The sequence below is a fragment of the Perognathus longimembris genome, chromosome 12 (genome assembly GCF_023159225.1).
Source record: "Perognathus longimembris pacificus isolate PPM17 chromosome 12, ASM2315922v1, whole genome shotgun sequence".
Lineage (NCBI taxonomy): Eukaryota > Metazoa > Chordata > Mammalia > Rodentia > Heteromyidae > Perognathus > Perognathus longimembris.
Window position 1 is genome coordinate 30,583,741 of NC_063172.1, and position 15,928 is coordinate 30,599,668.

The following is a 15,928-nucleotide window of genomic DNA, read 5'->3' on the forward strand; positions in this document are numbered from 1 at the left end:
ATACAGAAAACGGCCAGAAGTGGCGCTGTGGCTCAAGTGGCAGAGTGCTAGCCTTGAGCAAAAAAGAAGCCAGGGACAGTGCTCAGGCCCTGAGTCTAAGCCCCAGGACTGGCAAAAACAAACAAACAAACAAAAAAAACAACCCTGAATCATATAAAGTTTTCGTTTTTTTTCTGTGGGTCTCAGGGCTTGAACTCAGGTTCTGGGTGTTGTCCCTGAGCTCTTTTGCTCAAGGCTAGTGCTCTACCACTTTGAGCTACAGTTCCATTTCCTGTTTTTGAGTGGTTAACTGGAGTGGTCTAAGGGCTCTAAGTTGGCTTTGAACCATGATCCTTAGATCTTAGCCTCTTGAGTACTTAGAATTATAGGTGTGAACCATCAGCACCCAGCCTAGTCTCATTTTCTGAACCTAAAAAGGAATCTCTAAATGATATATTATATTCTACCTGGCAACAGTTACATCTGCTACGATGACTTGAGATAAAAGATCTTCCTGGGGCTGGGAATATGGCCTAGTGGCAAGAGTGCTTGCCTTGTATACATGAAGCCCTGGGTTTGATTCCCCAGCACCACATACATAGAAAACAGCCAGAAGTAGCGCTATGGCTCAAGTGGCAAGAGTGCTAGCCTTGAGCAAAAAGAAGCCAGGGACAGTGCTCAGGCCCTGAGTCCAAGGCCCAGGACTGGCCAAAAAAAAAAGACTTTCCTGTCAAGAACACTGTGTAGCTTACCTCCAGATATTTGACTCCTCGGTGGCAAAATCTGCATGTTACTTAACAGGAAAAACCAGGAATAATGCAAAGTAGCTGCCTGTTGACTAGCTAAGGATATAAGATGACGAAGTCCCTTCCCCCAAAGAGAATTAGAACGAGCAATTTAAACAAAACAAAAACGGTTTGTTTTATTTACAATACTCAATGCATTTAACAAATTACATTTTCATTCCCTAAGCTTTTTGGAAAGTAATTCCAGTTTGTGCAATGAGTTTACAGGAAAATCTTAAGACATCTATTAGACATCTTAAACCTAAATCCTAAAATTTGAAAGATATGTAACACTACATTAATAGAAGACTGTTTTTAATTAAGAAAAACTAAACTCTGTAGTTAAATATTTCCCTCTGGTATTTTAACCCAAATACAAACTGGATTAGCCTGTGAAATAATAGCATTAGATTCGGATAAATTATTCTGACTTCCCTTCCCAATAAAATGCATGCACAAAGTAAACATGGTAAGTTACATTAATCACATTTTACTTCTATTTTTGCTTTGGACTCTCTCAACTGTTGTTTAACTCAATGCAGGGTATATAGATAGGTAGGATTTCAGTCTGGAGAAGTCTGAAACCACAAATTCCTGCTTGAGAACAGGAAGGATTTCCAGTTGCATGTGGAGCAAGCCAGGATCAGGAAGACTTTTTGTTTGCTTAAAGGAATACAGGACTGGCAAGGCCTGAAGGCGGCAGTCTAGCAGCATCTAATCCACACCATCATAGGCTAGGCCCAGCCTCTTCCCTTCTTTCTGAATTACTTAGATTTCTGTGCTGTGTGAGGTAACGATAGAAACCAGTTCAGGTACCAGAAACTGCTGTGATGTTGCATCAAAATCCTATGATCAGGGAAAGAGTAATGAGTATACTGTACAAATGTTTCTACCTCATGCAGGTAGAGAATGGAGTTTTCAGTCATAGTTGCTACCTCTTCAATACACAAAACTCATGTTCTCGGCTCCTGTGCCAGAGAGAAGTGCCAGAGATTATCTCCATACTGGATCCAACCCAATCCATCAGTGTGCTTCTCCATCTGCACAATGTATCTCACTTCAACAAATCATGACTTTAACATCTGGCATAAGTGGTTGAACAGGGAGATACTGAATGGGAGGGATAAAGTCCCATATTTGACATAGCAATCAGAATTCTAAGACAAAGAAATGGTGAGGTAGAGTTGAGAGAGTTCAACAGAGAGACCTTTTGGCACACTCCAAAATTAAAGACTCTTTATATCAAATTCTTCTTTTTGATACCTTTACAAAGTGCTGACAACTTAGGAACCTTAGATCTACGTAGGAAACACTATGTAAAGTAACAGAATAATGTCATTTGAAGAAATCCATTCCTGGCACTTCAGCAATTATTTACCCCCATATTAAAGCAAATAAAAACAATGCTATCCATTTGCTGAATTTATTTAAACAAATCAATTTAGAAATACCATAAAATTAAACAAAACTTATGACATGTAAACAGACTGCCATGTTCCTGAAACAGATGTTAACACCTTAAAAGTTAATAATTGCTTATGAGGAAAGCTGTCCATTAATAAGGCCAGTCTTCAGCACAACTAAAATCATTTTGTTTCTTTCGCTTCCCTAGTCTGACAATGGAATACTATTAAACCACAATCATATATAATAAAGACGACATTGGATGGATAGATCAGTACCATTGGTTACAGCTGTTAAACAATTTCGTTCTTGTTGCCACATAAAAACAATTAAGCCAATCACATCAGATAAATCATGGCTTTTTCTTTATCACAAATTCACTAAGTGATGTTAATTATGGTCCTTGTCAAACACGTTTGGTAAAGGCTATTTACAGTGTACATGGCCGAGCATGCACTATTTATAATTACAAAGATACCTGCCAGTTTATTACAATAGAATTACACAGTGCCTGAAAATGGTAAAACATCTCACACATCATTTAAATCAATAGTTTCAAGCAGAAAATGTTCCTTATCTGACCACAATTGCAATAATTACATGAAAATTCTTATAAAAACATGAATCTTCTTCAAGAAATTGATGCATATTCTACATACTACAGGTTAAGGCAGTAAAAAAATGTATTCCTGATAACTGGAGGTCTTGACAATGTCAATTAAAGCTGTCTCTAGGTTTTCATTATCCATCATATACTTAAGTCTGTGAAAGATTTCATTTTTAAGTAAAAAAAGAAATCAGCAACTAATAAGGGTTGGTACTGAAAAAAAGTAATTGCTAGGGAAAGGAAAAATACTAAGTTGGATTTTGTCTGAAGAATTTCAAATCATAAAAAGAACATTTGTTAGTCTGAGCTTTAAATGTATAAAACAAATACATATAGTTTACCTTTCTTAATTTAAAATATACTGTATTTTGAACAATTCAAGTAATGTAAGACTATCAAAAATAACTTCATAAGCCATAAGTGTCAATTGCATTTTCAATGTTTTAATTAAGAACTTTTAAAAAATTGTAAACTAAACCATGACAGTTTAGTTAAATGATAAGTGACTTTTTATTTGCACTTGTGATTCCTTGATACAAATTGCTACCAACAAATATGCAAAGATATGGCAGATTAAGCATTTGATCAAAGCACTTTGATTTAAGCATAAAACAGATTCAAATGGTACAAGTTCGTGCATAAGATCCAAGGAGCTGCCCACTAATTTATAGACAGCCCTCTCTAATCAGAATCCATTATTCTTCAGCTGCAGATGAGATAGGGCACAATCTGTTGTAAACAGGGCACTGTTGTAAAACCAGGATAATATTCTTAAATTAAGATCACTCTCATTCAATTGAAAAGACTTTCCCAAGTGTCTTCCAGCACTGTAGTATGTTCTGCTGACCTCTTAATTTCACAAATTAACTTTCCTTTGATTCCATTTTTATGGTGTTTGAGTTCACAGTTTTGTTTTAAAAATTGGTTTAAATTTATATAAAACTCTGTACATGTTCACAAATTATTGCATAAACAGCATAATCTTCAAGACAGTGTTTGCAAACACATGTCCAATTCAGGAAATAAAAATATTCACGTTTCCCGTCTGGCTTTTTTCTTCTTTTTTATTTGTTTGGGAGATTCCCAGTTAGTTTCAGACTTGGCTAAAAGAAAAATATGCAAGGAGACAAAAAAGGCAGGAGAATAGTATAAGTATTGTTACATTTTAGCAATATAAAGGCAGTAACTATGAGAAAATGTTTCAAAATCCTCAAATTTTAAGTTTTGAATTCCTAGTTGTTTTTTCAAGTTAGTTTATATCTGCTTCCCTTTTTCTCTTAATCTCAATGCATTTTCAGGTGTATACACAGGGAACTGACCTGTACGTAACCTATTTTGACCTAGAGAAACTACCTGTTTTTGAGATAGGATCTTGCTATATTGCTCAGGTTGATCCCTAACTCCTGTATACCAGCAGTCCTTTCTTTCTGCCTCAGCCTCCTGAGTAGCTAGAATAATCGTACAGATGCATGCCATGGTGCCAGCTAGACACTGTTTAATGTGGCTGAGCTAACGAACACAAGAGAAAAATGGATAAAGTGGTCACTAGAGGTAGCTGAAGGGAAAAAAGGAGGGAAAATCAGAAGCGAAACAACTTATAGTTTAGGAAGATGTGCAAAGGGACTGGGAGATAGGCAAGCAAGCAGATCAAAGTCTGCCTTTTTCAGCCATTCATTCTCTGTGACTTTAGCAATGAAGTCTACTTGATTTCAAGCAAGCTAGCATTTGAAGAGGAAGGAATGGTTTCTTGTGGAACCCACTAGAATTATAAGATCAGAACCTTCACACTTATATGAACAGCATGGAAGTATAGAAACCCTTTGGCTGGGACTATGGCCTAGTGCTTGCCTCATCTACATGAAGCCCTAGGTTCGATTCCTCAGTACCACATACATAGAAAATGGCCAGAAGTGGCGCTGTGGCTCAAGTGGCAGAGTGCTAGCCTTGAGCAAAAAGAAGCCAGGGATAGTGCTCTGGCCCTGAGTCCAAGGCCCAAGACTGGCAAAAACCAAACCAAAACAAAAACCAAAACCAAACAAAGGACCCCTTCTCCCCTGCCAAAAAAAAGGACGATTACTTACTCTGTGAAGGAGGCACACTATTTTGCTTGGTATTTGACTTTGATTTATCTGTTTCCGGTAGCATCGGTGGCACTTGGGAAGAACTCTTGTCAGAATCATTTTTTGATAAGCTAACAGATGGCTCGGTAGAAACAGCAGGTGGAAGTGTCTTGATAGGCTATTTTAAAATAAAATTGCCTCAGATTAAAATAAAATTTCTTATAAATTAAGTATCAAAACATTAAGAGGCTATTATTTTTGCTTTGTTTTGTCATCGTGGGCTTGAACTCAGCTCTTTTGCTCAAGGATAGTGCTCTACCACTTGGGAGACATAGCTCCACTTCTGGTTTTCTGGTGGTTAATTGGAGATAAGAGTCTCAGGTTTTTCCTGCCTGGGCTGGCTTTGAACTGTGATTCTCAGATCTGCCTCTTGAGCAGCTAGGATTACAGGTGTGAGCTACCAGCGCCTGGCTAAGAGGCAAATAACAAGTAAATACTAAGATGGTTTCCAACTAATTTATCAGCAGAAAAACAACAACTCATGTCTGCCCTCTAGTGCTATAACTAAATAACCATTGCCTGGAACACCCATGAATATGGATATAAAGATGTAAAACTATAAATACTGTCAGATTCCATTTTAACTGATTTTCATTATTTTCCAATCTCATTATTTATAGCAATCTTTTTATCTTTTTTTCTAAAGCAACTCAGCTTACCAATTCTGAATTCATTTAAACTTTTTGTTTTTGGCCAGTCCTCGGGCTTGAACATCAGCCTGAGGACTGTCCTTGAGCTTCTAACACTAGAGCCACAATACCACTTCAGGCCTTTTCTGTTTATATGGTACTGAGGAGTTGAATCCAGGGCTTCATGAGCATGCTAGGCACTCTACCATTAAGCCACATTACCAGCTTCAAAACTTTTCGTGAAAGGGAAAAAAGAAAATAGCAAATTTCTGAACTATCAGCTGCTGATACCCTCTTATTTCCTTCCCAATAGGGAGGGATGTGCAGAATAGTAATGGTTTCTGCTTCCTATTCTGTGTGTTTCAGCAACAAATGATACTCAGGCAGATATGTTTATCCGATCTGGCAATGAAATTAGAATGCTCGGGGGTAGGACCTAGATTCTTGAGCCTTGCTTCTTTTTCCCAGCCTGGGAGAAGTAGGTAAATTTACCTTTGCATAGTTATGACTAAGTAATATTAAAAATGCTAGTATTGAGGCTGGGAATGTGGGTTAGTGGTAGAGAGCTTATCCAGCATGCATGAAGCCCTGGGTTTGGTTCCTCAGCACCACATAAACAGAAAAAGCCAGAAGTGGCACTGTGGCTCAAAAGGTAGAGTGCTAGCCTTGTGCAAAAAGAAGCCAGAGAGTGAGTGCTCAGGCCCTAAGTCCAAGCCCAAGGACTGTTCCCCTCCCCCCAAAAAGGGCTAGTATTTGTAGTTCCTTAAGACTATAAGCTAAGTCTGGCACCAATGGTTCATGCCTGTAACTAACTACTCAGGTTGAGATCTGAGGATGGCAATTCAAAGCCAGCCCAGGCAGTGAAGTCCATGAGACTCCTTTTTTTTTTTTTGCCAGTCTTGGGGCTTGGACTCAGGGCCTGAGCACTGTCCCTGGCTTCTTTTTGCTCAAGGCTAGCACTCTGACACTTGAGCCACAGCGCCACTTCTGGCCATTTTCTGTATATGTGGTGCTGGGGAATTGAACCCAGGGCCTCATGTATACGAGGCAAGCACTCTTGCCACTAGGCCATATCCCCAGCCCCATCCATGAGACTCTTACCTCCAATTAACAACCAAAAAAGCTGGAGGTGGAGCTGTGGCTCAGGTGGTACAGGATTAGCCTTGAGCACAAAGCTCAAGGATAACACCCAGTCCCTGGTGGACCAGCACAAACAAAAACAAAAAGATAAGTGGTATTGAGCAGGGCATGTAGCTAGCTTAGTGGTAGAGTACTTGCCTAGCATGCCCAAAGCCCCCAAATTCCATTCCCAGTACCACAAGAAACAAAAAATGAGAGAGGGAAAAAAAAACTGCTATTAGGTAAGCTAACTACTTGTTACCTACTCGAGGTATCAGAAGTCAAATTTCTATTACTTTGTCTTAATGTTTCTTGCATTCTCTCTATCTATCTGTTTTTTGGTGGTTGTGGGTCTTGAACTCTGTGCCTGGGCTCTGTCCCTGAGCTCTTCAATTCAAGGCTAGTGCTCTAACCACTTGAGCCACAGTGCCACTTCTGGTTTTCTGATGGTTAATTGGAGATAAGAGTCTCATGGACTTTCTGGCCCGGGCTGGCTTTGAACTGTGATCCTCAGATCTCAGCATCCTGAGTGGCTAGGATTATAGGCATCAGTCACCAGCACCTGGCCCTTGCATTTATTTTATATACAAAGATCACGTATTTTAAATCCTTTGCCCTCTCTATTTTTTTTACTTATTAAAATCACAGAAGAGTTCAAATTTTGTTTGTACAAGATGACTTCTAAAGATGATTTAAATATAACATCAAAATGTCAGATAATTACTAAGCCTATTCAGATTCTTTCCTCTTATTTCCTCAAAGCATGCTCATAATTTAACCAGTTCAATCTCTAAATATAATTTTAGTGAGTTTTCAAATGAAATGCTCTCTATGAAAAATACCAATGTACGAGAAGGGCCATTTTACACAAGGCCTTGGCTTCATTTACTTAATGGGTCCTACCTCCCTCCCTCTTAGGGTTTTGTGATCAGTGTACTTGAAATGATTAGCTCAGCAATAGAAATTAATTATGAGGTAATTCTCAAGCCAACAAAACGTTAATCCTTAAAAATTACCTGGCTATTTTTGACAAGTACTTCAGCTGGATCACTAGTGCTTACGGTCTTCGAAGGAAATGCTTTTTCCTGTTTTGGACGGGCTTTGGAGGTATTCACTGGAAGCTCTTCTCTAATCTCTTTTTCTATTTCTTCTGTGTCCTACAAAGGAAAGCAGTCTATTAGGTGATTAAACATATTCATTCTTTACAAATTACTATTTTTCTTGTTCTGAAAATGTCAGAAAATAACTTCATTTCAGAAATTGTCAAGTCACCTTTGAAGCATATGTTCATCACTTCTGCTTCTCTAGGGAGTTGCTATCAATTGTGAATAAAATATTACACCCACACTTTGCAAAACGGGAAACATTTTAATGTAATAGACTAATTCAGAAAAGAAACTAATATGTATTCTATTAGAAGTATTTAGTGAAACAGACACCTGAAATAAAACGTTAAAAATGCCATTTCAGCGGGCTGCGGATATAGCCTAGTGGCAAGAGTGCCTGCCTTGGATACACGAGGCCCTAGGTTCGATTCCCCAGCACCACATATACAAAAAACGGCCAGAAGTGGCGCTGTGGCTCAAGTGGCAGAGTGCTAGCCTTGAGCGGGAAGAAGCCAGGGACAGTGCTCAGGCCCTGAGTCCAAGGCCCAGGACTGGCAAAAAAAAAAAAAAAAAAAAATGCCATTTCAAGCCAGGCATGGGTGGCTCACGCCTGTCATCCTAGCTACTCAGGAGATTTTTTTTTTTTTTTTTTTTTTTTTTGCCAGTCCTGGGGCTTGAACTCAGGGCATGGGCACTGTCCCTGAGCTTCTTTTACTCAAGGCTAGCACTCTACCACTTGAGCCATAGCACCATTTCCAGCTTTTTCTGTTTATGTGGTGCTGAGGAATTGAACTCAGGGCTTTGTGCATGCTAGACAAGCACTCTACCAATAAGCCACATTCCCAGCCCCAGGAGGCTGATATTTGAGGATCAGGGTTTGAAGGCAACCTGGGCAGGAACATCTATGAGACTTTTACTCCAATTAATTACCAAAAAAAGGAACTGTGGCTCAAATGGTAGAATGCTAGTCTTGAACAAAAAGTAGTCAGGGGGCTAGGAATATGGCCTAGTGGCAAGAGTGCTTGCCTCGTATACATGGAGTACTGGGTTCAATTCCCCAGCACCACATATACAGAAAATGGCCAGAAGTGGCGCTGTGGCTCAAGTGGCAGAGTGCTAGCCTTGAGCAAAAAGAAGCCAGGGACAGTGCTCAGGCCCTGAGTCCAAGTCCCAGGACCAACATACACACACACATACATATCTTTGTACAACTACTTACATTTTAAAAGATTTCAACAAAGAATTCTAAATTACATTCTGTTTAGGTACATGCAGTAAATATATCAACTAGAATAAAATAGGAACATCCTGTATTATGTTAGTATACACATACATATGAACAGTTGTTGCTTTTTAACAAGAGCACACAAAGTGTAAGGCATGGGAAGTATTACTTAGTGGTTAACTGGAGGTTAGAGTTTCACAGACTTTTCTGCCTAGGCTGGCTTTGAATGAACTGCAATCTTCAGATCTCAGCCTTCTGAGCAGCTAAGATTATAGGTATGAGCCACCAGTACCTGACTTAGATTTCCTTTCTTTCAATAATAGCTCAAGGCTAGCACTCTACTACTTTGAGCCAGAGCGCCACTTCCAGTTTTCTGGTGGTTAATTGGAGGTTAAGAATCTTACAGACTGATCTGCCTAGGCTGGCTTTGAACTGTTATCCTCAAGGATTACAGGCATGAGCCACCAGCATCCAGCTTAGATTTTCATGTTTTAACAACTGATTAGGATGATTTTTAAAGTTACCTTTCAACACTGCCATTCTGTAATACTTAAGATATTGTTGAGTTTAGACAGTAATTAAATTATGTGTATGTAAGCTTACCAGGATAGTGTTGGAACTATGTATGTAAGGTTTTAACAGTGAAGGCTTCTGGGCTTGGAATATGGCCTAGTATACATGAAGCCCTGGGTTCCATTCCTCATTACCACATATATATAAGGAAAAAGCCGGAAGTGGCACTGTGGCTCAAGTGGTAGCTAGCCTTGAGTAAAAGAAGCCAGGGACAGTGCTCAGGCCCTGAGTTCAAGGCCCAGGATTGGCAAAACAACAACAACAACAACAAAAAAAAAAAAACCTCCTTAAAATGACTGACTAAAAATGCTTTCCAGTAAACTTGATATCTTATAGTTATTAGCAATTTTTTTTTTTGCCATTCCTGATGTTTAAACACAGGGCCTGGGCTCTGTCCCAGAGCCTCTCTACTCAAGGCCAGAGCTCCTAGCACTTGGGCAACAGCACCACTTTTGGCTTTTTCTGTGTATGTGTTGCTGAGGAATAGGACCTACTGCTTCATGCATGCGAAGCAAGCACTCTACCACTAAATAAGCCACATTCCCAGCCCCAGTTACTAGCATTTGTACACACCATCTTTTTGTATTTATAGTAGTATGCATAATGTTTATTGTTTTGGTACTTCACCTGTGCAACAGAGTTATCTTCACCTTGCTTCTTCTTTTTCTTTTTTTTCTTTTTAGATTTTCCAGTTGGAAGAGCTCCCTCTCCCTTTTCTTTATCATCATCTGAAATCTAATGATAAAAACAAAAACCATGAAGTGAATCAATATATTCGTTGTTTTTTGGTTTATTTTTTTGCCTGTCCTAGGGCTTGAACTCAGGACTTAGGCGCTGTTCCAGAGCCTCTTTGTGCTCAAGGCTCTCTACCACTTGAGCCACAGCACCACTCTGGTTTTCTCTGAGTAGTTTACTGGAGATAAGAATCTCATGGTAACCATGATCTTCGAATCTTAGCCTCCTGAGTATAGCTAGGAGTATAAACATGAACCACCAGCACCTGGGTTGATGTATTAAATTTCTATTACTCAAAAATTACTATGACATTTCATTAAGGTTTAGTCTTGCTTTGAACTTGCTAGGTAAGTGCTGTACACTTGACTCTTATTTTTCAGACAGGGTCTTTTGCTTCTGGCGTTGGCTGAGATACTTCTATCTCTGCCCAAGTAGCTGGGATTACAGTGTATCACTAAACCCAGTTTGCTTTTTCAGGTAATCCCCACATCAAGGAAGGACTCAAAAAATCTCCTGCCATCTCTACTTTGCAAGTAGCTGGGATTACAGATATGCAAAACAACAGACCAGATCTAGTATAGTGGCCCCCTTACCTTAAATCACTCATAAGACAATGACAGCTGTGTAAACCTTCATCGTTTTAAAATTTTACTGGAAGGCTGGGCATGGTGTTACATATCTGTAATTGTAATCTGTAATTTTAACTCTTGGGAGTTAGAGGGTGGAGGATTGCCCATTGTAGGCCAGCCTGAACTATATAGAGATCCTGCCTCAAAAATCAAAATGAGCACTGGAGGCATGGCTCCATGTGTGGTAGGGTACTTGTCGAGTAAGCACTGAAGCCCTGAGTTTAATCTTTGGTATTATCATTAAAATAAACAAAACCAACCCCAAAACAAAAGTTTCAGAGGGAAGCAGTGACACTGTTCAATGTAACTGTAATCCTTCCTTGCAATGACAATTTTAAAAAATTTATTCAATAGGTAGTTCTGATTTTATTGTGGAGAAAAAAATGCTAAGATATAGGCTGGGAATATGGCCTACTGGTAAAGTGCTCACCTTGTATACATGAAGCCCTAGGTTCAATTCCTCAGCAATACACATATACAAAAAGCCGGAAATGGTGTTCCAGCTCTAGTGGTAGAGTGCTAGCCTTGAACAACAACAACAAAAAAAGCCAGGGACAGTGCTCAGGCCCTGAGTTCAAGCCCCAGGACTGGCCAAAAAAAAAAAAAAAAAGCTAAGTTATGCTGGGTGCCAGTGGCTCATGCCTATATAATCCTAGCTAATCAGCAGGCTGAGATCTGAGGATCCTGGTTCAAAGCCAGCCCACACAGAATCCCCGTGAGTCTGTTATCTCCAATTAACCACTCAAAAATTGGTAGTGGAGCTGTGACTCAAAGTGGTAGTGGCTAACCTTGAGCAAAAATGAGTTCAGGACCCATGACTGATACACACACAGCCAAGTTACTTGTATTTTTATTTTTTGGCTACTCCTGTGGCTTGAACTCAGGGCCTGAGCACTGCCTCTGGCTTCTTTTTGCTCAAGGCTAGCACTCTACCACTTGGGCCACAGCATCACTTCTGGCTTTTCCTATATATGTGGTGCTGAGGAAATCAAACCCAGGGCTTCATGTATATGAGGCGAGCACTCTACCACTAGACCATATTCCCAGCCCAAGTTACTTGTATTAAAGCTTAATTTGAGAGGCTAGGAATATGGCCTAGTGGTAGAGTGCTTGCCTTGTAAAACTTATTTTGACTCTGTTAAAAGAATGTAGTGACTTTTATGGGAGAAAGTGAGAGAAAAGTTTCACATGGAAAAAAAACATACAGTAGTTCCCACAAAGAACAAGTATGTAGACTATATAAAGAACACTGTTGAGGCTGGGGATATGGCCTAGTGGCAGAGTGCTAGCCTTGAGCAAAAGGAAGCCAGGGACAGTGCTTAGGCCCTGAGTCCAAGGCCCAGGACTGGCCAAAACAAAACAAAAACAAAACAAAACAAAACAAAAAAAAGAACACTGCTAACAGTTAAAGAAATCTATTTAGAAAACATGTGAAAGACATGCACACACATTTCAAAGAAGCTAAATATGGCAGAAAGCAAAAACATAAAAAAGTTCAACACCATTAGCTATTGAGGAGGCAAAATGAAAAATACAATGATTTATCATTTATTAGAATGGGTAAAATAATAGTGACAACTGCAAATGCTAGTGAGAACACAGAAAAAAATTCATATATACAGCCCATGAGAATAAATATTTCCATATGATAATATAAATATGAGAAAAAACAAATGTAAGTATGGGAAGTGAAAATAAATATAGCTATTTTAGAAAAGTTTCTAAAATAAGTTCCTTAAAAACATTAAATGTACAATTATCATACCACTCAATTGTCGGGGTTTTTTAGCTTCCCGGCTCTCCCGTCCTGCAGGAGAGACAAAACACACCCCACGTGGACGGGCCAGGAAGAGGAAAAGAGGGCTGACAGACTGCTACCCAGCCCCCCTCTCCACGGAGGACACACAGACAGCCTGGGAGCCAGTCAGCGCTAAGACTTAATGGTGGCAATGAGCTGTTCTTTTAAAGGGGCCGCAGGGCAGCGGAAGGGGAGGGGTACATGTACCTACGTAGGGGCTGGGATTTGATGCCTGAGCTGTCCATCAGGGTGGAGCTCCGAGGGACCTCCCTAAGGGGAGGCCTACATCTACATCACAGCCCACAGGATGCCTCAGGGTTCATCACCAGGTGCCATCTTGGCTACATGTGGTTCCAAGGCTGGGAGGCGGGGCCAGCTAGATGCAAGACATCCAGGTGGGCGTGCCCCACACTCAGTGATCATACACTTGAGTAATTCTATCCCAGAGAAATGAAACCTTAGGTTCACACAAAAACCTCTAAGGAACAATGTATTTAGTAGCTTTCATCATAATAAATATAACTTAAGGGCTGGGAATGTGGCTTAGTGGTAGAGTGCTTGCCTAGCATGCATGGGGCCCTTCAGTTCGATTCCTCAGTACCACATAAACAGAAAAGGCTGGAAGTTGTGCTGTAACTCAAATGGTATAGTGCCTAGCCTTGAGCAAAGGAAGCTCAGGGACAGTGCCCAGGCCCTGAGTTCAAGCCCAAGACTGGCTAAATAAATAAGTTGAATAAACAGTAGAATGGTTAAACAAACTTGGATACAGTCTGATTACAGAATATTAATAGTATACAAAAAAGGGACAAATTAGTGATATGTTCAAACTAGATGAACTCTCCAGATCTGCTGAATGAAAAAACAAAGTAGTACGGATATATCATAATTAACCCATTTATCATAATTAACCCATTTGTATGTACCTCAGAAATCTTAAAGAAGCTTAAAAACAAACAAAACTCAAACACACACACACAATCAAAACAAATATCAGTAACTAAAAGGTTCTACACTAGGTGATAGAGCATTCCTTTTTGTTGTTTTTGAAACTGGTCTTCATTATGTTGCCCAGGCTGACCTTCAACTCCTGGGTTCAGTAGAACTTCCTCAGTTTTCCAAAGAGCTAGGACTACATGTATCACTATACCAATCTAACATGAAACTACTGAGCTGAATGCTGGTGGCTCATGACTGTAAACCTACTACTCAGGAAGCTGAGATCTGAGGATCATGGTTCAAATTCAGCCTAAGAAAGAAAGTCTGTGAGACTCCTATCTCCAGTTAATCACCAGAAAACTGGAAGTGGAGTTGTGGCTCTAAGTGGTAGAGCCTTGAGTAGAAAAGCTCAGCAACAGCATCCAGGCGTTGAGTTCAAGCCCCACAACTGACAAAAAACAAAAAACTATTGAAATAAGATAATTACAGAGATGGAAAGGGGATAGAGAAGGGACAGGATTAGCATCAAAGAAAGGAAGGCTACACAGAAGAACAACATGAAGAAACTTTGTGGTGGCTAAATGTTCTATCACTTGATTGCATCAATGTCAGTATCCTAGTTGTGATCTTGTAGTGCTGTTTTTCAAAAGGCTAAGAATGGGGGAAATCTCAGTGAAGAGTATAGGATATTGCTTTTATTTCCTTTTTAGTGTTTCTTTGAAAGTAATTAAAGTTAACAGAGAACAATGAAATATGGTGAAACTATAGTAGAAAGGGAGGAGGAGGGTAATGGGAGAGTGACAGAGGGGTTAGAGAACCACTGAAATACATTGTATACATGTGTCACAGTGAAATCCTCTTTGTAAATATATGGGAGGGAGGGACTGGGAGAGAATGAGTGAACTGTACAAAAGGAAATGTACTCATTACCTGAGTGTAATTATAACCCCTGTATATATCATCTATATAACAATAAAGTAAATTAAAATAAAAGAGTAGGATTTGTTTTGGTATGCAATTTTAAAGGTTTCAGTGCATGACTGATTAGCTCCATTGCTTTCGGCAAGTGACAAAAGACTATTCACTTCAAATCTGCCAAGTGCTGAAGAGGAGAAAGAAAAAAAAAGTTTCTTATGTATACTCAGATGACAACCTAGATTTCTAGACTATCACAGTAAAGGATGATCTGTTTCATCTATTTCTCAGTTACTTGCTTAGAATCACAGTCATGAAGATTTTGATGATCTCAAGAATCATCAAATAGCTTACAGAAATTACTTACTAACAAATGGAAAAATAAATCAATCAGGCATAAACCTGACTATTCAATTTTTAGTCCAAGCTGACTGCCAGTTATAGAGTAACCTCTATGAAAGTTCTGGGGTTTGAACTTAGGGATTCACACTTGCTTAGCAAGAGCTTTACTGATAAGCCATTCCCCTCCATCTGTTCTTTGCAATGGCTTTTTTTTTTTTTTTTTGTGGCTAGTCCTGGGGGTTGAACTCAGGGCCTGGGCCCTGTCCCTGAGCCTCTTTGTGCTCAAGGCTAGCATTCTCACTTGAGCCACAGCGTCATTTCTGGCTTTTTCTAAGTAGTCTACTGGTGATAAGGGTGTCATGGACTTTTCTGCTAGGGCTGGCTTCAAACTGTCATCCTTAGATCTCAGCCTCCCTAGTAGATAGGATTATAGGTGTGAGCCACCTGTGCCTGCTACACTGGCTATTTTTGAGATTTTTGAGTTTTGGTTCTTGCCTGGTATAATCCTGTGCCATGGCTCCTTTCTATTTTAACTGAGATGACTATCACATACAACCATACCCAGCTTCTCCCACTGAGATGGAGTAGTCTCAAAGACTTTCAGTACCTGGGCTGGTGTCAAAACATGATCTTTTCATTCTCATCTTCCCATAACTAGGATTATGGGTGTGAGTCACCAGCACCACATTCTGGTTTTTTTTGGGGGGTTTATTTTTGGGGCCAGTAATGGGGCTTGAACTCAGGGCTTGGAGCTATCCCTGAACTTTTGTGCTCAAGACTAAGGTTCTACCACTTGAGCCATAGCTGTACTTTGACTTTTTTGGTGTTTAACTGGAGATGAGTCTCATGGCCTTTCATGACAGGGCTTTGAATCTTGATCATCAGATCTCAGCCTCTTGAGTAGCTAGGATTACAGGTTTGAGCTAGTATTACAGCACTGGGCTATGATTTTTTTTTTGGTGGGGAGTGGGGGGAGGGAAGAGTCTGATGCCTTTTTGTATTTTTTTGCCTGTCCTAGGGCTTGAA

The 15,928-nt window shown here is 39.8% G+C and overlaps 1 protein-coding gene across 7 annotated transcripts in view; it reads right to left on the reverse strand.

Moving 5' to 3' along the window:
* Positions 1-1,985: 1,985 nt before the first annotated feature.
* Mtdh (metadherin) overlaps positions 1,986-15,928 on the reverse strand; it is a 62,307-nt gene continuing 48,364 nt past the window's right edge. For all 7 annotated transcript variants that reach the window (XM_048359294.1, XM_048359293.1, XM_048359291.1 and 4 more), the window contains 4 exons: positions 10,175-10,282; positions 7,660-7,800; positions 4,857-5,013; positions 1,986-3,878 (listed from right to left, as the gene is read on the reverse strand). In XM_048359294.1, coding sequence (XP_048215251.1) covers positions 3,808-3,878; positions 4,857-5,013; positions 7,660-7,800; positions 10,175-10,282 — 477 coding nt within the window. In that variant the 3' untranslated portion in view covers positions 1,986-3,807. The remainder of the gene's footprint in view (positions 3,879-4,856; positions 5,014-7,659; positions 7,801-10,174; positions 10,283-15,928) is intronic.